Genomic DNA, 19,096 nt, shown 5'->3' with positions numbered 1-19,096 from the left:
GGCGAAAAGGACAGGTAAGGGATAGAGCTGTTTTCACCGAAGGCCACGTGGCAGCAATAAGAAGCTAAGGAGCGGAGATGTGCGGTATTGTTGAATTCCAGTGTGCTAAGTGGCCAGCTACAAGGCCACATGACTTGCATGAGATATTTAGCAATGGGACCTGCTTAAGTTGCCCACCTCCCATGTTGCTTTTCTTCTCTTTCTTTTTTTCTTTCATCCTCGGATATTTTGGTTCACTCTTTTCTGTTTCCAGAATTGTGGCGTAGAGTACTGGTGCTGGTTTCATTTCACCAATATTACTTTCAATCAAAGCCGACAAGATTGCTTCGCATTTTGCTTTTATCCTCGACTCACGTTTGTGTCCAAGGCATATCCTATTTCAACTTGAGATGGACGTTAGTCACGAATCTTGATGGGGGTGCATTTCCCAACCATACATTCTATTTCTTTACAGCAATTGGGGGGATATAGCGTTATGTAAAATTTTAAGCGCTCCTACTAACAAAACTCGTGTTTCAAACTTTAGAGTTTCCCTTTAACTTTGTTTAAATATATAAAGAATTAAAAAAAATAAAGTGCTTTATTAATTATGAATTTTGTTCGATTTATCATCAATAATTCAAGTTTGACTTAATTATTGTCATTCCATGAATGGTTTTTCTATTTTTCATTTTACATCAAAAAATTACTACGACTCGAAACTAGAAACTTTACCCTAAGTTACCTCATTTTGACCCTTTGAACTAAGGCAAACTGCCTATTTGGTGGTTATTTATACTGTAGTTGCTATAATCTGATGTGGAGCAGGGAGTTGGCAATGCGGTGTCAGCTGGGGTCCCGGTCTTGCACTTACTACAAGTTTGTTTGGTAAGTTAACTCACAATGCCATGTGTGGCTTTTGCTTTTTTTCTGCTTTCTGTCCCTCAATTGTGGGGTTCAACAGATAAAGCAGGTGGCTAAGCAAATGAAGGAGCTAATAATTGTACGAAGTTTGACCCATCAATTGATTGAGGAAAGGTTATATATATTGCCCGTGTGCATGCATTGTCGAATTGCCTTGTGCATTGCAAAAGAATCAAGAAATATCAGCATTTTCTAGTGGTTGTCGCCTTCCAGTCTCTCTAGAAGTTACTCCATGAGAAGAGACATATAACCAAAGCCATTAACGTACATTCTCTACACATGGAAATGCCAGCAAAAACATCACTCCAAATGCTCTAAACATTTACTCTTCGTTAAGCCCTTTTGTTTTTTGTTTTTTGTAATTTTTTGCTTTTCGTCTCACTTCTCCATTCGAGTTATATATATAGCGCATTACCAGTCTTTTATTAATGCCTATAGAGTCGTATGTTCATCGTTGTTAAAACATAAACTTCTTTTTCCCCACAACTGTGTGTTTTGGTATTGCATTATGTAGCCATTTGGTTTCTACATCCCTTTTGGCACGAGCTTGTATTTGTGTGACCAGGGTTCTCGTGTCCTTTTTCGTATGAATGGGAGTTCATAATTATTCAAAATAAAAATGACTTACTGGGACACATATGATATATATACCTCTTGAAATTTGAATGAGAATAAACTAAAATTAAAGAGAGATTATATACTACCAACACTTATATAATTGGCTCAAAAATGAACTTGGGAAAGTTTTTAGGCAAAATTTTGGGTTTGGATCCGGAAGAAGCATATAAGAGACAGCCACAAAAAAGTATTAAACTAATTCTCATTGTCGACTGATAAATGGACTAGTTACTGACATTTGATGTATGGATTCGGTTTGAGTTCATCACATGATTGATGTAGCTCCTAAATTCAAGTTAGACTTTGAGCTAGTAAACTTTATGATTTCGCTATAGCTTTCCCAGAGAACAGGTCTAAGCAGGAAATGGAAGACACATGCTATGCGCACTTCACTATGCTTTATGCCCATGATAATTTTGCCCATCATCCTTTTTTTAAAAGAATAGTGGATTGGTGACCAACACAGCTGGTTGCCCCCCTCCGTCTTTGGTTCAAATTTCTGCACATAATTGGGCTTGGGAAGTGCATGTAAATTGAATTCTAATTTCATGTAATAGATTCTTTTGAGGCCAAGTGGGGATGAAGTAATAAGACTTGGGCCTAGCAAAACTTTTGCCTTGCAATAAACACCCAGTTTTAGGGACTTGGGTTCATGATCCTTAGTTGAAAGCCCATACTGGTGATCAGTAGTCTAGCTACCATATGCAAAAGAACACATCGTATTTAAGTCAAAAAAGTGGTAACTGCAGCATACCTAGTGAGCGAAGCCTGAAATTGGCAATTCACAGTACTTTTACACCCGGCACGGTCTCCTCCCACTACAATTGAATTCACAACATCAAACGTTATTTTTTTGTTGTAGATTTTATTCTTTGTCTTTTGCCCCTTTTATTGGAGCATAGGGCAGAAACAGAGAAAAGCAAAACACTCAACCAATAGCTAATAGATAGATCCATTGCTGATGGCCAGGGATCAATATATTTTACATGAATGCATTTTCATGATCGTATCAGATGAAAGAATTCAAGATTCAAGAGCGATCCCACATTTTTATGATTGTTTAAGAAATTATAGATGTATATTATATTGATTTATCTGCTTCGAACACTCTTTATACCCTTTTTTTTTACACACATCGTATATTCTAGAGGTGTTCATCACTTAACATTCACATCTTCTCTGATAGGTCGTACCATTATTGTTTTTTCTTAGTTTTGTCATCATCTGGAACTTGTTGCTTATGAAAGATTGGATAGAAAAAGGAAAAAAAGAAAAGAAAACAACTCCGAGTTGCAAAGTGTTGGATTTTACTTTTTGAACATAACATTTTAGTAGTTGTTGTCATTGGATGATGTTGGATTCAACAAGTCATGAACATTGACAGCCCGGTCAAAAAAAAAATACTACCAAAAGAATACTATATACTAAATATACAATACTCTGAACAGTCAAGTAACACTATAACATGGTTCAACTCACATAGATTGGGCATTAATGGAAGTTGCTGGAGCATCTTCCCATGAGCAAAATGAAAAAAAGAAAAGGTTTGAAAAACTAGCTGTCATGTGACTCGTGTCTCAGTCCCATGTGAAACAACATTTATAAAATCAGCCAGAAAAACAAAAAAAAAAAGGAATAAACGAAAAACGGCAAGGTGCCCTTCCAAGATCCATCATCCAGCCCTCCTGGCCAGAAGTGAGAACTGAATATTCATAAACACTTCATACCCAAGTAAAGTATACCAACAGGAAGCGTTTTTTACATTTCTTGTATTGACCACTTGACCAGACCAGATCTTCTTCACACTTCAGACACGTGATTAAGAAAGAAAGAAAGATGAGAATCCACGCAAGCCTTTTCTTCAAACAAATGACGAATTCATTTAAAAAAAAAAAACTGATATGATCAATTAATGTGACCTGAAGGCAAAAAAAATAGTAAACCTGGCGCTAGTGTCACGGCCACAGTCCAGACCCACCAGGAGGCCCAAGAGGTGACACAGTCCGGACCCGCCAAGAGGCCAAGAGGGTGCCAGCCCACTAGACCCATGTAGGGGAGGCTGCTGGAAATTCAAATTTTCCCTCCCAACCGAACTTCTAGAACCTCCCAAATGTTTTGGAGGGAAATCTTTTGGGGGAATACTTTGAATTGAAAACTTTGGAGGGAAATCTTTTGGGGGAATACTTTGAATTAAAAACTTTGGAGGGAAAAGTGGTGGGAACCTTGGCTATAAATAGCCCCATCCACCATTGTGTAAATCACCATTCTTGCATCCTTGTATTTCAATTCATTCAATATAAAGAGTTTAGTTTTTCTCTAGCATTCTCTTCCCATTTTTCCTTCCTTGTTTATGCAAGCTTGCTTGCCGGCTTAAAGCCATTGTGTGGGGTTGAGCGCTTCGGGTGAGTAAGGCTGACTTGGGTTCTACTGCCGAGCTAAGGCTGAATCCAAGGCCGCACGAAAGTGGTCTTAAGAAATCGACCCGTTGACACTAGGCTTGTCTCCAAGAGTCCAAGTTCATTCGCCCTCTGAGCGGGGTTGCCGACCCTCAAGGCTGGGTAGTGTCCCACCTCTGCAAATGCTTGGGCATAATTTAGAATAAAGAAATTAAGGACTGCATAAACAAATATAAGAAAAAAGGCAAAAAGACAGAAGCAATAAGTGAAGGAAGAGAAACAGACGAAGACTTCCGCACTTAAGAAGTGTCCCCAACCGAGTCCAAGGAAGGCTTATAGAAATTTCCTGGATAAACAATTTTAAGTGGATTGTTCTTTTCCCCTTCTTTCCTTTGAACGAAAATTAAAAGGGCCCCCTTTTTTGAAAAGTTTCTTTGGCTATAACGACGTCGTTTGCATCTTTTTGGTATCTTCCACGAACCTGAAGTAGGTGGCAAAATCGCATTTATTGACCAAACACGCAAAGACCCATCTGTATGAATTGACTTAGGTTGACTGGGCCAACGATAAATTCTGAAGCCTCAGCTTCTTACCATCAAAGGTGTTCAGAGTTCTTTGGCTTTCTATTCCTCCTTTCACCACCTTGTTGCTATCCTCCTTTTCTTGTTTTTATTCTCAAGTTTGCTACGCAAGTATTCTCAAAGCTTGAAATGAAGGTTTGATTTCCTTCTTTTGCATCTTGTTTTTATGCTCACACAAATACAGAAGCATGAAAACTGCTAAATGAAATTTGTTACTTACGTTTTGGTGAGAGGAAAAATGAACATGATTTAGTTTTAGCCTAAATAGCACGAGCGAAGTTTTCTTTTTGGATCTTTTGGTAGTTTTGGAGCCTTACTTTGATCTAAAAATATTAACAGTGATTGATTTTGTCTTTGACAGAAAGTTGTGTTGAAATTGGATTTACACGACAGCAAGTACAAATCCAAAGCCATGAAGACAGCTTCTGGCCTTTCAGGTATTGTACATATTTAGTTTTAGTTTCTTCTTTTGATTCTGTCTGTTGCTAACAAACTTGGGAATCGAAAGATCTATTACTTCAAGCAAATAATTACGAGATCTTTCTAGCACCTTACTAAAATCAAACAGAGAAAAGCCAGATCTTAAAGCAAGCCAAACTAACGTAAGTGACATTTTGCAGGGGTTGATTCAGTTTCACTGGACATGAAGGACCAAAAATTGACAGTGATAGGAGACATTGATCCAGTGGTCGTAGTGACGAAACTGAGGAAGCTGTGTCACACAGATATAGTTTCGGTTGGACCAGCAAAAGAGCCAGAGAAGAAGAAAGAAGAGCCCAAGAAAGAGGAGCCAAAGAAGCCAGCAGAAACTAAGAAAGATCCCCCAAAAGAACATATGCTTTACCCCTATGTATATCACCCTGCAATGCCCGCATATTATCCTCCAGTGCCTGACTATTACCCTTATGGTACTAAAATCGTTGAGGAAAATCCAGCTGCTTGCATTATCTGCTAATTTTTTTGTCCTTTTAGATATGAAGATTTATATACTAGTGCTTAAATAAGAAGAAGAAGAGAAGCATCTTTGGATTAGTTTTGTTTTCAATTTCGTTTTGTACAGAGTGGTGGCCTGCTGGGTTAATTATTTTAGCTTGAAACTTTGCTGTGAATTAATTGGGAATTTATCAAACATTTTGTCTACATATATATATTTTTTGAAGTAATGGATTCTATATTCCTATTAGTGCATGTGTTTTAAGATATTCTTTCTTTTTGGAAATCTGTTGTTGCGAATAATCTAAACTAAAACTTTCATTTTCACCAGGATTTTCAGTAAGCCATGCGTTTCTTTCTCTGAATTTATCCTTTACTTCCGTCACTTTCTGCTTACGTAACACGGAATATAAAGGAAAAATGTATTAATAATGAAAACGGCGACGCACCAACGTGATTTGATTGTGCCTCTGTTTTCGTTAGAAAAAAGGGGCGAATGGCATTCAAAGGCGTTAATTAACAATAGTATCAACTGTCAATTTATTGATTTCGTCATTCATGTGTTGATTGGTTCAGGCGTTGACAATTATGTAAGCAAACTCAACACGTCTCGTGTTTGAAAGGTAAAATTATATTGAGCGTTATCTCGTAAAAGAGGCTTCGAACAGCAGAGCTACTCAAGGCTTAAAGCTACAAAAGGTCAGACCGCCAAAACATCAGACGTATTTGATGTGCCAATTCGTTGAAAATAAACCTTCTACTCTCCACCCATTTTCATCCTTATCTTGACTCGTTTCCTCTTGTCTTGTCGCACAAGGTCGCGGCTCATCAAATCCGGAATGAGATGACGTGGATTTGTCAACAAGCCAGTCCTACTGTTTGTCGATCCAATAATTTTAATAGTGTTCAAATGAATTCAAACTTGAAAATTTGTTAAAGAATCTGATTGCAAATGTGATCAAATTCGAATTGATTAAAAAATTAAATATTAATTTTTGATATTTAAATTTAAAATAAATTAAATTAAAAAAAAAGAAATCTAACTTGAAACCATTTGAAATTGAAATTAATTTGATATAAAATCGTAATAATCTAAAATTAATATTAAAAATACAAATTTTAATTATTAATTTCATATTAACTTAAATTCAAATAAAAAATATATGAATTTAATGTGAGTCAAACCCAAAATGATTTAATTTGAAATAATTTGGGTAAATATCTAAAAAGTTTAATTTTTTACAAAAACATAATACTCAAATAAGCTCTTAAACTATTTAAAAAAATTTAGATAAATTTTTATTTTTTATTACATGCAATCAAAACCTTTATACTTTTATTTTTGATCAATAAGCATCTATAACTAATAATTGATTAATTGTTATTAATTTAAATGTTATTAATCATTGTATATTGATATAAAAATAAAAAATATTATATAATTATATTATTATATCAAATTAATATATCATGTCATCATCAATTATAATATATTAATATATAATATCATCATCAATTATAATATTTTAACATATCACTTTAATGTAATGAGATATAATTTTTTCACATCATTAATTATTAATTATAAAAATTTATTTAATTTAAAATAAAAATTATTTAAATTTATGAGTTTTTTTGATATTGTGCCTTCGAGTAAAAATACCTGGGTCCAAAATTTATATTAATAATTGTCATTATCCTTAGAAGGACTAAAATATAAAATTTCGGTTTCTCCTATCTTTGTATTTCGTACGTTGAGCCAAGAAAAGAAACATTCAATAATAAATTATCCTGAGAACAAAAAAACAACAAAGTGGTAGAAGTATTTCTTTATTGTTGGATAATGAAAACAATATATTGCAGTACTAGTTCAACTGTTTCTTTTTTTTCTTTTTTTTTCCCAAAAAAAAAGAGATTGAAGCCGAGACATGGGCTGTACATTAAAAAGCCGAAATTAGTACTCCTACTAGAGGTAAAAAAAGCGGTCCGATGTTGACCCAAACCTACTGGTGGATCCAAACGGCTGAGCTCAACCGCAATCACCATTCACCACTGCCCATCATTCTCCTCTTTCCACATCTCAACCCAATTGCGTTGAGCTTCTTCCAATCCCAGAATAGAACCCCTCCTCTCTGGGTCCCAACTCGCAGACAAAGTCCCATACGCTATCCCAAGAGTTGATGCCCCAAAAGTTATGAACGTAGTCAAGAATGGCAGCCATAGTGGCACATCCCACAAATTTTGCTCTTTAGCGATACCGAAAAGGTGCAGTAACGCGAGACCCGTGGCCAAAGGAACTCCCACAGAGACCAAAATTCTTGCTATCATCCTATCAAACACTACCTGGGGAACTGGCTCGTCATCGTTGTTATTGTTGTTGTTGGAGTCTTCATTGGCAGCCTTTTTTTTCACGGAAGCTGTTGGTGTGCTGGCAAAGCCTTTGGCATTGGCCTGCAGTTCCCACGTTGATGAGGATTGGATTTGGTTCTGGTTTTTGATGATTGTAGGGAGAATTGTTGGGGTTCTTGGACCCCATAAAGAAGGCTTTGGAAGGTAAAATTGTGGTGTTGCTAAAGAGAGTAGAGTCTTCATTGTTTCTTTGGGGTTCTTTTTCACGAAGCAATAGTTAATGATCTTATTGCTAGTTACCTTATCCGAAAACAATGAATGGCAGTGCTTTCTCGTATAAGAATTTGAGATATTTTGGTTTTATCTTAAGATATTTTGAGAAATAGATTTATTGGGGTTTTGTATATCAATTTGACATTGACAATAAGACCCCTCATATAATTAAGTCGTAACAGCAAGTCAGCTATCACTTGTCTTTTGCAGTGCAGCCGTGTCACTTCCCCCACTCTATTTTTAGAAGATAGTACAATCTATGAACTTCTAAGTTATCCTGATCCTTGTTTCTTTTTAATTCTTTCTAGAGCCGTTCTCTCTATTTTCTAGAGAACTATCAACTTGAACATTTCGGATCTCAACAATTTTCATATATTTAAACATTTGATTAAGATAATAATCAATTACCAGTTGATGAGATCGATCCGATGCATCTTACTTAATTGTTATATATTTATTTAATAATGTTTTATAATACAAGCTAAGTGTACAATGGATTGTGGATAGGTAGTGGATTAAGTGCATTAAAAAGAAGGAAACGACAAAGTGCATGAACAAAAATAGTACTTAAATCTCAACGAAAGGAGGCGGAAGGGCTGGGAGCCCTAATTTGCTAGTTCCTCAAAACACTTTTGTGGAGCCAAATTACAGTTTGTGGACCCACATATTATTCTATGGAATTAGAAATTCCCATCATATATATCAAACATTTGCATGCTTTATCTTCAGGAACTCTTACCATTGAAACCTAAGAACCAGGTCTCAGCCTCTCATATGATTTTCTAGATGCCTGCTAGAACCAATTCACAGAGAATTAGGTAAACTACCGATGAGAAAATATTTAATGTATGAATCATTGCAAATTAGAAGTTGACGTAGTGCAGTTTTTTATGTTCCTCGTACCTGATGTGGGGATGGCGAGTATTGGGCGGCGCCTGACACTTTAGATGGAGAATTTGTTATAGGTTTCCCGGGGGAGGCACAAAGAGTTGGCTTGGAGAGTGGTGACTGAACGTAGGGTGCAACTGGTGCAGGCGAGTGGGGCTTTGAAGATAGTGGACTTCCATGGCATGAAGAAATCGGTGATACCGTAGGGCTTCTCCAGTGAAGATGAGATGCTGTTGCTGCTCTGGGAGATCTTAATGGCGATCTTCGTGAAGGTTGCATGTTGATAGTAATTCTAAAGGGGGGAATATTAATGGAAGTGTGAAAACATCCTGGAAATTGCAATCGCAAGTTAATGTGTTCAAAATGAAAGAAGCTTACCTCGTGTGAACATCAACATAATCATCCGTTTCATCAAATATTTCCTCCTGCAAAAGCAAAAAGTTGGTTTTAGAATATATGTCTGCATCTCTAATCGATAATCTCTGGAGACAAAATACTCAAGAAAAACCTGCAGCAGTTCCTCCATTACATCCTCCAATGTTATGATACCAAGAACCTCCTCATCTAAATTAATTGGAAATGATTCCAAATCTCTATTTGAGAGGGTTGCCTGTTCCCGTTTCTTCATTTGCGGGCGTAATTTGCTGCCTAGCTCCATGATTAAAGTTGGACTTTGAATATCAATGATGGTAGAATTTGCAGAGGGTGAGCTTGAAGGAATACTAAGTTGCTCATTTCGACAGTATTGATGCTGATCAATACCTGGAAATAGGGTGATCATAAGCTCATCTCTATCGTATTGTTTTCCCTGTTACTAATCTCCATGATTGGAACTAATTTATTACCATCACGTGTGTGAAGGTTTACAAAAAATTCAGTTTCTCCTGATCTATGAAAATAATATTGTATACCTTTCGCCTCTGTCTGTCTCTTTTTCGACTTTGAGTGGATTTTTCTCTCGGGGATGCTAGATTTGGCTTTTGCACTTTGTGCATCCTCATTTATATTATCACTCTTGCACTTAACAACAACAGCCATGTGACTGTGGCCCTCTTGGAATTGATTCAATATATCATAGAGAGGTAAGCAATCATGAACCCTGTCAAAGATTTAAAAGTAATGGAATTAGTTCATAGTAATGCCTTCAGTTCTAACTTACAAAACATTATGAAAAACATAAACTGCAGACAGACTATCTCTTAGTTTTTTTAATATTATTGTTCAGAAATCGTAATTAACCGTACTTGAAGCAGCAGAAAAGGCAATAACATAATATAGAGCTCGGGAATTAGAAATCAAATGTAACCTAGGAATGCTCCTGATGGTAAGATCCCTAATAGGGGTTTCATCTTCCGGACGGCGCTTGATCAGATTTTTCACCAGTATAAGGCCAATGATATTTGCTGGGCTCCCAGAGTAGATAGGTACCCGACTATGCCCTTTGCTTATTATTATTCCCATTGTTTTCCTGTAGCATATCAATTTGTTAATGAGAAGGAAAAATAAATGGGATAGTTAGGCAGAGAGATGGAAGGTCATACTCGTCGAGTTTTGAATTTATATCAAGTGAAAAAATGTTAGATAGGGGAGTCATAGCATCTTTAGCGGTTTTTTGTGTCATATCCAGGGCTCCAGAGATGATGGTTGTTTCATCATGTGTCAGTTCTCCACCCTTCCCTGCCTACAATGAACATGAAATATTACCGATTTAGTTCTACTTTGGGTGGTTAAACCATGCTATAGTTAATCAGATAAAGTTTGTGATCAGTTGAGTTCTAGGAAGTTTTTATGGAAACTAATTACCTCATTCCCATGCATATCTACTAGTGTCTTGAGCTCAGCTCGTCGAAGGAGTGCAGAATGTCTTTTCCCTAGCAGCAAATCTAGCAGCTGCCAGAAGAGGAAGCCAAGATTTATTATTTTGATTAAAACACCTTCATTGATTTTCCTAGGGTTTGCTTAAATTACCTTGCTAATTGGATACGCTACAGGGAAGAGGATTATTACAATGAACCGAACTAAAACTGAGAGTTTTGCTCCAACACTCAGCCCATAGCGAGAACATACAGCTTGAGGAATGATCTGAACAAAATTCTAGTATTTTATGCAAAGCTAATCAACAAAATACATAATCACTTATATAGTGTGGAGTAGATGAGAGATTTTACCTCACCGAAAGCAAGTATGAGGGTAACTGATATCAATATTGCGCACCACTCGGATAGAAGGGAGTCAAGGAAGATCGGAAGGGCCTTATTCAAGTACACAGAGAATTCAGAATTAGTGTTTTCAAGGACTGCAGTAAATATAGGAGTACGTAGGTGTAAGCAAGATACCTCCATTGCCAGTGCATTGCCTATGAGGAGGGTGCATAAGAGTAGGTGCTGATTCTTAACGATGGGTAGGATCTTCTCTGCCATTTAAAAACACATCTTTGTGAGCAAACTGAGGATTTAGTACTTTATGAATTTAGGCGGTGGATGGAGATATAATTTGAGTAAAGAGTGGTTCAGTAATATTAACCTGCATTCATTCGGTCTTGGGGCTGACCAGCCTTGATGACAACCTCAAGATCAACAAGGCTGAGGGACATGAGCCCCAGCGTAAGGCCAGACATGAGGCCAGCAAATGATACAAGAGCCACACATATAACTAGATACACCCAGAACATAGACTCACAACATGGCACATCATTCGCCGCCATTGTGTCAGATATCTTGATAAATCAGAGAGTCCGATATATATATATATATATATATATATATATCAGGAAGAAGACTGTATTACGAATTGATTAGAAGAAGAAGGAAGAGAGCTTAATTATAACTAAAGCAGCCGGTACCAAACACAGTCGGAGGTCTCAATTTTGCTTAAATACAATGGAAAAGGCAGAAATGAAACCGACTGCAGCGTCATGAGCGCCAAAAGTGCACCGCCAACTGCCAAATTCAAGACGCGTACTCTACGCGATGAGTGAAAAGCAGCAATATATAATTAGTATTGCACGCTTAGTTAAAAAGATGATTAATATATATTAGAGGTTCTGTCTGCTACAATGTTAACGGTCATATCAATACCTTGAATAGAGTAGTTAACTAATTAAGCCCTCTCAGAAACCATAACAGCTAAAACTAAACAACTGATTAATAGAAATGTTATCTGCACCCAAAAACAATATTCTCCAAAATCCAAATTAATCTTGTGATCATCCTTATCTAGAAATGTTATGCAATAGTAAAACTGCCCCAGTTGCATATTTGCTGCAACAATGCTGTTATTTATTATCACCTAAACATGCTTTTCTGCCATTTTAATTTGCCGTGGCTTATGACGCCACAAGAACTTTCTCTGTCTGCAATTATTATTCTAAATGCAAATAAGGGTGTAAGGAGCAGGTGGAAAAACAGGTACAAACATAAAGAATCCAAAACCTGGTTAATGTTTATATTTTCTTTTACCCAAATGGATGATTTCATCGAATGAAGTGGCTCGTACTAACGCGTTCATTTGTAATGGAAACAGATGAGCAGTTGAAAACCAATGATAAAGAAATGAAAAGTTATGGCAATGAGAACCTCTTTAGTTTTTATAATTGACTACATTTTGACGTTTGCAATTCATAGGGCGTCATTTCCTTTGTGTTTTTGCCGTTTCCATTTAAGGAAGGACTGCCATTTATTGGATTGTGCAGGTCCTAAATTTGTTCACTTCTTGCTGCTTTTCTCGTAGCAAGAAGAAAATACGGCACAAACGAAGGAGCATGGAAGTTTCCAAGGAATTTGTGTGAAGTAGATAGTTCACAATGAAAGAGCATCACGCTTTACAAGAGTGAAGACAATTGTCAAAGTCCTAGACAAAGGATAAGTTACGTGGTATATTTTTTTTAGAAAATGACCCCTGAGGAATAAAATGGATTCAAATTTGATGAAGAAAAGAAAAATAAAATTTGTTTGGCATGTGTTAATGAATAAATTTTGTAAAATAAATAAATAAAATTTTCAATTTAAAGTAAAAATTTTAAAAAATAAAATTGACATAAAGAATATTAATAATATACACTAAATAAATACACGTGGAGGTAACATAATTAAAGTAATAAAACACACTAAATAAAGTTTTACGATATAGTTTATAGTAGTTTTAGTTATCTTAAAACAATCATTAAAAATTTAAAATTCAATGAATTAAAATTTTCCATATATTCATCTCTTAATTAAAAGGTCGTGCTATAAGATTTTTAGACTACAAAAATGCTCGGACAGGAACAAAATTCTTCAGAAAGTGAAAAAAAGACTGGAATTTTAAACCATCTTAACCATCGGAGTTCGCACTTCAAAGGTTAAAAAGTTAAAAGTATAGAGTAAAAAAAAAAAAAAAGAACGTTAGGGATTTATATATACAAAATGTCAAATTCGGCGGCCCCATTGAAAAATTTAATTCCCGCCCAGTGAGCGGTCGAGGGAAAACGAAAGTGGAAGAAATCGACAGAGAAACCAGCGAAGAGAATGGCGAAGAAGGGAAATGCGAGCACAGTGGATGACGTTGATCGATTGTTCGAATGCTTCAAGTGTGGCATCTCTCCTCCTCGTAAGCTCCTCTCCCTTTTCAATCTTTTTGTTAGTTAAAAAGACAGTGCTCGTCAATTACGCTGCAAAATCACTTCAAATTTTAATTTTTGATAATGATAATAGGGAATCGTAATTCTTCGTCAGATTCTTGATAGGGCTTTGATCACATTCCTCACAGAAATTCAAAATTTAGGAGTAAAACGTTTCAATTAGGGCAACATAATAAGTAAATTAAAACCTTGCCTTTTGCGATCTTCATCATCGAATATGAGTTGCTCAGTGCAGTACAATTTCACATGATATTGATGTGTCGTACAAATTTGTGGCAAGAAACAATGCACTGTATAATTAAAGAAAAAAGAGAGAATGATAGAGAGTCTTGTTTTGTTTTTCTAGAATCTGCTGTAAGGGAAAGAAAAAGACGTAAAAGCAAGCTGAATCAAGAAAATTCAGCAAGAAAGGTATCTGCATCACCTTGTACGCCGTCCTTAGAATCAGCCGAACAAGGAAAGGAAACTGGAAACAATGCACAACTCTCCGTTGAGAAGGTATGTAGTTGAAATTGCTTTTGTTTCCTTTAAGTTTATATCTGGCTGGTCGTGCATGGTATGCAGATGTGTGACATTGTTTTGGTTGAGCACCATAAGGAATTAAGATCTAGGCCACCTGAAAAGAGACTTTAGAAACATGGATTCACTTATTTGGACAAAGTTTGGCTTTGTTTGAGTTAATAGTGAAATTCTGAAAGTTAGCTTCTTTAATTTGTACTTTTTGATCATTGATTCATTATTTCTTCACTATCTTACAGTGGAGATTAATTAATTTTTATGTTTCCTTTAGTGTGTTTCAACAATGGTGAAGGTCGGAAAATTTAGCCGTGGGAAACAGATCTCACCAGTTATATTTTATGGGTCTCCACATGGCATCCCTCCAAAAAGGCCATTGAGTCTACTGCGTTTGTTACATGAAATTCGCATTGACCTCAGTGAACAAGAGGAATCCAATTTAAGGTACTTGTCAGCACTTTTTTGCTTAAAATTATATAAACTATTTTGACTTAAAACAAGTGGTTTACCCCTTTTTTACTCTCCTTTTTGATTGACTTTCCTCTTGTTACTCGTTTGTTAGAACAGAAGTATGGGTTACATTTCCAAGACAGGATGAAGCAGTAAAGTTTGCTAAAGGACATGCCAATGCACGTGTTTTTAGTTATCAAGACCACTATAGTGGGCAAAGAAGATATCTTGCTTCTACATATGAGGAGTTCTGGAAGAGGTCTCTTTACTATTGGTTCTTGTATGTTCACACTTCATACTTCAAGAGATGTTTTCTTTTTAAACTCTTTGCTTGTTGTGGTCATGTGATTGTAGGTACAAAATTATGGATTCAAAATTTCGCCATCACTATGAAGTGATTCAGGAGGTAGAAACTATGCATATCTTTCCACAATTGAATGTGCATGTGTAATATTATCTCTACTCCAGTTTTCTGTTCTAGCCAGTCTTTATTATGCCTTTTATCCGTGCTTGAGTAGTAAAACCTGAAACTGCCCATGAGGAAACATTTGACCTTTCTTTTTGTTGTTGTTATATTGTGATTGTGGCTGTTGGTTCTAGGGTTTTCCATGCCACCTGTACTTCGATTTGGAGTTCAATAAGAGAGACAATGTGGGAAGGGATGGAGACAAAATGGTTGATCTGTTGATTTTGGTCATTCTAGAAGCCTTACTTGAAAAATATTCTGTCAATGGAAATCAAGATTGGGTGGTGGAACTTGATTCATCTACTGAAGGTATGGTTTGTTCTAGGTGCACAAGACTGTTCTCCTTGCCATTTGGTAATATCTTTGAACATTTGACAGTAACAACTAACACCATAAAAATTTACACTAAATTATTGATTTTTAAGCAATATGCTTTGCTTTTCATATTGGGGTTTTTTTCTTACAATTTAATTGCTATCTGTATAAATACTGGAATGCAGAGAAGTTTTCCCGCCATTTGATCATGCGCATACCAAAGACAGCTTTTAAGGACAACTCACACGTGGGTGCATTTGTTGCAGAGGTACAACTTACTGAAAATTAACCATTTTCTTTAACGTAATGTATCATTGTTATGTTACCTCCAACAGGGGAAACCGTTATTTTCTATCTTCTTTCCTTTTGTTTTTTGCAATGCATCATAATGTTAACAGTTATTGCTCATTGATGACATATTTAGCAGATATGCTCACGTATAGCAAGTGCAAGGGAAAGGGATAAAAGGTTTGAAACATTATATGTGAAAAAGGCTTCGACCTCTGCTGAATCACCTGGCCAACTTTTTGTGGACAATGCTGTATATTCTAGAAATCGTTGCTTTCGTCTGGCTCTATCATCAAAGGCCGGAAAGGCTTCCTTCCTCTTACCTACAGGGCGATTCAAATGTAAGGAAATGGTATGGTAATTTACTTGCTTGAGCCTTACAACTTATATCGTAGCAGTTTTAAATTTGTGACAAATATTCTGCTTTGTAATATTAATTTTTTTCATCCTCATCGGAAAAGATGCTCCTGATACAACTGGCAATTTATTTGTATTATCCAAAAAATTTCTCAGGACCATGCATACAGCTGAAATGTGTGTGGGAGTGCATGTAAATTTTTTACGCTTGCATGTCAGTGGAATGGGCATAAATGCTTGGAAAGTTTTTAAAGAAAAAAAGAAGAGCTAGCATTTTATTGAAATATTTTGTTTTCTCATATCTTTATTATTATCTTTTTCCTAAAGATGATACTGTCCTATTAGTTAACCAAGGCTTAGATTTGTTGATTAAAGAGATATCCATTCTTTTTCCGTGTCCTCGCTATGTCTTCTATTTGCCCTTTATTATCTTTAATTTGAGTGTGTTCACTGCAAAAGTGTGCATTAGTGCACAAGTTTACTGCCATGGAAATGTTGAATGGACAGGTGAACACTGGTGCTGTAGGATGACATGCCACGAAGTATTGCTTAGGGTTTATCTTTTTCCTAAAGATGACATGGTCCAATTAGTTTACCAAGGCTTAGATTTGTTGATTAAAGAGATATCCATTCTTTTTTCGTGTCCTCACCTTGCCTTCTATTGGCCCTTGTTTATCTTTTATCTGAGTTTTCACTGCAAAAGTGTGCATTAGAGCACAATTTTACTACCTTGGAAATGTTGAATGGACAGGTGAACACTGGTGTTGTAGGATGACATGCCACGAAGTATTGCTAACCAAATATTCATGTCCTTATCAGAGCTCAATGCTAACCATTTAAGAAGTAAAGTTTCCTTCTGACAAAATTTTTGAAAGAAGATATTTTTTGAACAACAGGGTGAGGTGGACATGTTCATGGCATCCCTAATCTGCAACATGGATGTTGATTGTGAGAAACTTTTGGTGTGCAAAATGGAATTAGATTGTGTCAAGACTCTTCACTTTGAGACAGAGGTAGATTTGAACTCTGCCTTGGTTTTTCAGAACTGTACTACCTTTTAGTATATTTATGTGTATCAGTATATTTCTTACACTAGCTGTCAACACTTGCTAGCTTATTTATGCAACTTTCAATATTTTCGGATTTAAAACGAAGGTCAAACTTCATAGCAATAATGAGCATGGTAGTATGGTACTTAATTGTAAATATGGGGAATTAGTTATCATGTCTCACAATCCTGACATATGGACTGTTGTTATTTACAGTATATAGAAATTGCTACCTTCTCTTTCTCACTGAACAGAACAGGCTTCTACTTTTGTATTGTTTACAGGCAAGGGGCATGGTAGTATGGTACTTAATTGTAATTGGATATCATGCCTTAGGATCCTGACATCTGGACTATTGTTATTTAAACTGTATAGAAACTTCTACCTTCTCTTTCTCACTGAAAAAAACAGGCTTCTACTTTTGTATTATTTACAATCAAAATTCTTCTGTTTTGCAGGTAACGAGTAATTTTGGAAGATATTGCAGAGCTCCTCAAGAAAACACTTATATTAGTGATGTTTCTACAACATACTTAACGGGAAAGTCACCCTTCCCATCTTTGGATGAATTTATAGAATCAATTGCCTCCACCGGGAATGTATCAGGTAGTGTCATGTACTTTAACTTAAGTAGCAAATGACTAGCATGTTTCAGTTATCTGGAGGGAAATCTAAGCCCTATTATGTGATAACTAGCAGGATGAGTTAAGTTGTTCTGGTTGAAAGATTTTGTTATGTTTATTGTGGATGTCTGTAGATGTTTACTGTGGACTTGACTACATAGTTCAATATTATCTGGTTAGCTATACATTTCAATGCAGCATATATTGTTTCAAGTGTTGGGTTCTTTTTGATTTGAGGGAGTTTGGTCTGACATTTTTTATCTTGTTGTTTGTTTAGTTGTATTATGCTTCGCCAGAGAGATTTTGATGAGAGGAATTCTACTTGATTATTTTCCTTTGTTCATATAAGACAATAGTATTATCAATAATATCCAATTTTTTTACCTCTGCTCTCATAATGCTTAACAAAATTTCATGTTATTAATTTTCTTCATCTACTACTCACTTTCCTGATAATTTGCTGCGATTGTAGGGAAAATTCGAAGCTGGTATTGGTTCTCCGAGTATGGATTAATTGTTTACAGCATGTCAAGAAATAGATACTGTGAGCGAATTGGTAGAGAGCATAAGAGCAACCATGGTATGCTTATCAAAGTTTAATCTGTTAGCTGCAAGATGAGCACTTCATTGTCCTTATTAATTATGGTCATTAGGTTTATCATGTATACACATTGTATTTATCATACTTCTGCATGTTCTTGATACCTTTCTTAATTGAAGTTTTGACTTATCCAAACATGGCTTCAAATACTATAGAGGACCACCAAGCCACTAAGATGTATTTGGCTTGTACTGTTGATTCCTATTATTTTAATTTAATTATGTAGATGACAAAGAGCCTAACATGCATATCAAATGTTCTGCTTCAGTGATGTATGTTGTTGATATGAGAAGGGCAGCTTATTATCAGAAATGTTATGATCCAGATTGCAAAGGTGTGTGAAACTTTTTTTCTTTTCATTAGTTCACCTTCTATGAATGACTGACAATTTGCACTAATATTGCTGATTGTAGCAGGTTACCGATCTCCCTTGCGTCCAATCCCAGTGTACTGCATCCCTGATTCTTCATTTTTCTTTGATTCTAGACAGAGAGTTGATGACAATGGGTTAACAAGTAACGATCTTGAATATCAATTTGTCAACAATGACAATGGAAGGGTCTTGCTTTACAGCAATGAAAGTGATATAGATGACTGCACTAAAGATTCATGGTGGCTTGAAGCTATAAAAGTTGCAGACAATATTGACAACAAGCCAGAAGGATTGATGTTCAATGACATGGTTAGTTTAGTTAAACATTTCACTTTGTTCAGCCATCTCATTATCATCTGGCTTGCATACGGTTTGCTCATCTGCTTTATGAAACTGGAGGAATGTTAATAAGAATGTTATTTTCCTAAAACTACTTTACCATCAGGAAAACATGAATGATGAAGATGACGACTGGTGGATAGCAGTCGAAAGGACTGCA

At 35.9% G+C, this 19,096-nt stretch overlaps 4 protein-coding genes across 4 annotated transcripts in view; 2 read left to right on the top strand and 2 right to left on the bottom strand.

Annotated features, from left to right (window-relative positions):
- The first annotated feature begins 4,485 nt into the window (after window positions 1-4,485).
- On the top strand, window positions 4,486-5,681 carry LOC110425367 (heavy metal-associated isoprenylated plant protein 39-like). The gene is made up of 3 exons (XM_021440270.2): window positions 4,486-4,633; window positions 4,860-4,935; window positions 5,119-5,681. The coding sequence occupies exons 1-3, from the start codon at window positions 4,628-4,630 to the stop codon at window positions 5,451-5,453; spliced, it is 417 nt and encodes a 138-aa protein (XP_021295945.1). The 5' UTR covers window positions 4,486-4,627; the 3' UTR covers window positions 5,454-5,681.
- Window positions 5,682-7,251: 1,570 nt separating this feature from the next.
- LOC110425358 (transmembrane protein, putative (DUF3464)) lies at window positions 7,252-8,100 on the bottom strand. Its single transcript, XM_021440258.2, has one exon. It carries the CDS (start codon window positions 8,021-8,023, stop codon window positions 7,478-7,480), a length of 546 nt encoding a protein of 181 aa, XP_021295933.1. The 5' UTR covers window positions 8,024-8,100; the 3' UTR covers window positions 7,252-7,477.
- A 511-nt stretch (window positions 8,101-8,611) lies between these two features.
- Window positions 8,612-11,645, bottom strand: LOC110413101 (CBS domain protein with a domain protein (DUF21)). Its single transcript, XM_021423804.2, has 12 exons — window positions 11,465-11,645; window positions 11,278-11,354; window positions 11,110-11,193; window positions 10,910-11,023; window positions 10,745-10,831; window positions 10,483-10,622; window positions 10,248-10,409; window positions 9,853-10,040; window positions 9,450-9,703; window positions 9,320-9,366; window positions 8,957-9,233; window positions 8,612-8,843 (listed from the first exon to the last, which is right to left on the bottom strand). The coding sequence occupies exons 1-12, from the start codon at window positions 11,643-11,645 to the stop codon at window positions 8,802-8,804; spliced, it is 1,653 nt and encodes a 550-aa protein (XP_021279479.1). The 3' UTR covers window positions 8,612-8,801.
- Window positions 11,646-13,373: 1,728 nt separating this feature from the next.
- LOC110419778 (DNA primase) overlaps window positions 13,374-19,096 on the top strand; it is a 5,986-nt gene continuing 263 nt past the window's right edge. The window contains exons 1-14 of the mRNA XM_089785165.1: window positions 13,374-13,528; window positions 13,906-14,057; window positions 14,350-14,519; window positions 14,638-14,784; window positions 14,880-14,931; window positions 15,126-15,300; window positions 15,492-15,574; window positions 15,734-15,946; window positions 16,848-16,964; window positions 17,459-17,606; window positions 18,096-18,203; window positions 18,493-18,558; window positions 18,641-18,906; window positions 19,043-19,093. Coding sequence (XP_089641291.1) covers window positions 13,447-13,528; window positions 13,906-14,057; window positions 14,350-14,519; window positions 14,638-14,784; window positions 14,880-14,931; window positions 15,126-15,300; window positions 15,492-15,574; window positions 15,734-15,946; window positions 16,848-16,964; window positions 17,459-17,606; window positions 18,096-18,203; window positions 18,493-18,558; window positions 18,641-18,906; window positions 19,043-19,093 — 1,830 coding nt within the window. The 5' untranslated portion in view covers window positions 13,374-13,446. The remainder of the gene's footprint in view (window positions 13,529-13,905; window positions 14,058-14,349; window positions 14,520-14,637; window positions 14,785-14,879; window positions 14,932-15,125; window positions 15,301-15,491; window positions 15,575-15,733; window positions 15,947-16,847; window positions 16,965-17,458; window positions 17,607-18,095; window positions 18,204-18,492; window positions 18,559-18,640; window positions 18,907-19,042; window positions 19,094-19,096) is intronic.

This window comes from Theobroma umbraticum, unplaced genomic scaffold (assembly GCF_002168275.2).
Source record: "Theobroma umbraticum cultivar Fairchild unplaced genomic scaffold, ASM216827v3 scaffold_30.0, whole genome shotgun sequence".
In the NCBI taxonomy this organism is placed as follows: domain Eukaryota; kingdom Viridiplantae; phylum Streptophyta; class Magnoliopsida; order Malvales; family Malvaceae; genus Theobroma; species Theobroma umbraticum.
This window is presented reverse-complemented; position numbering and strand designations above follow the sequence as displayed.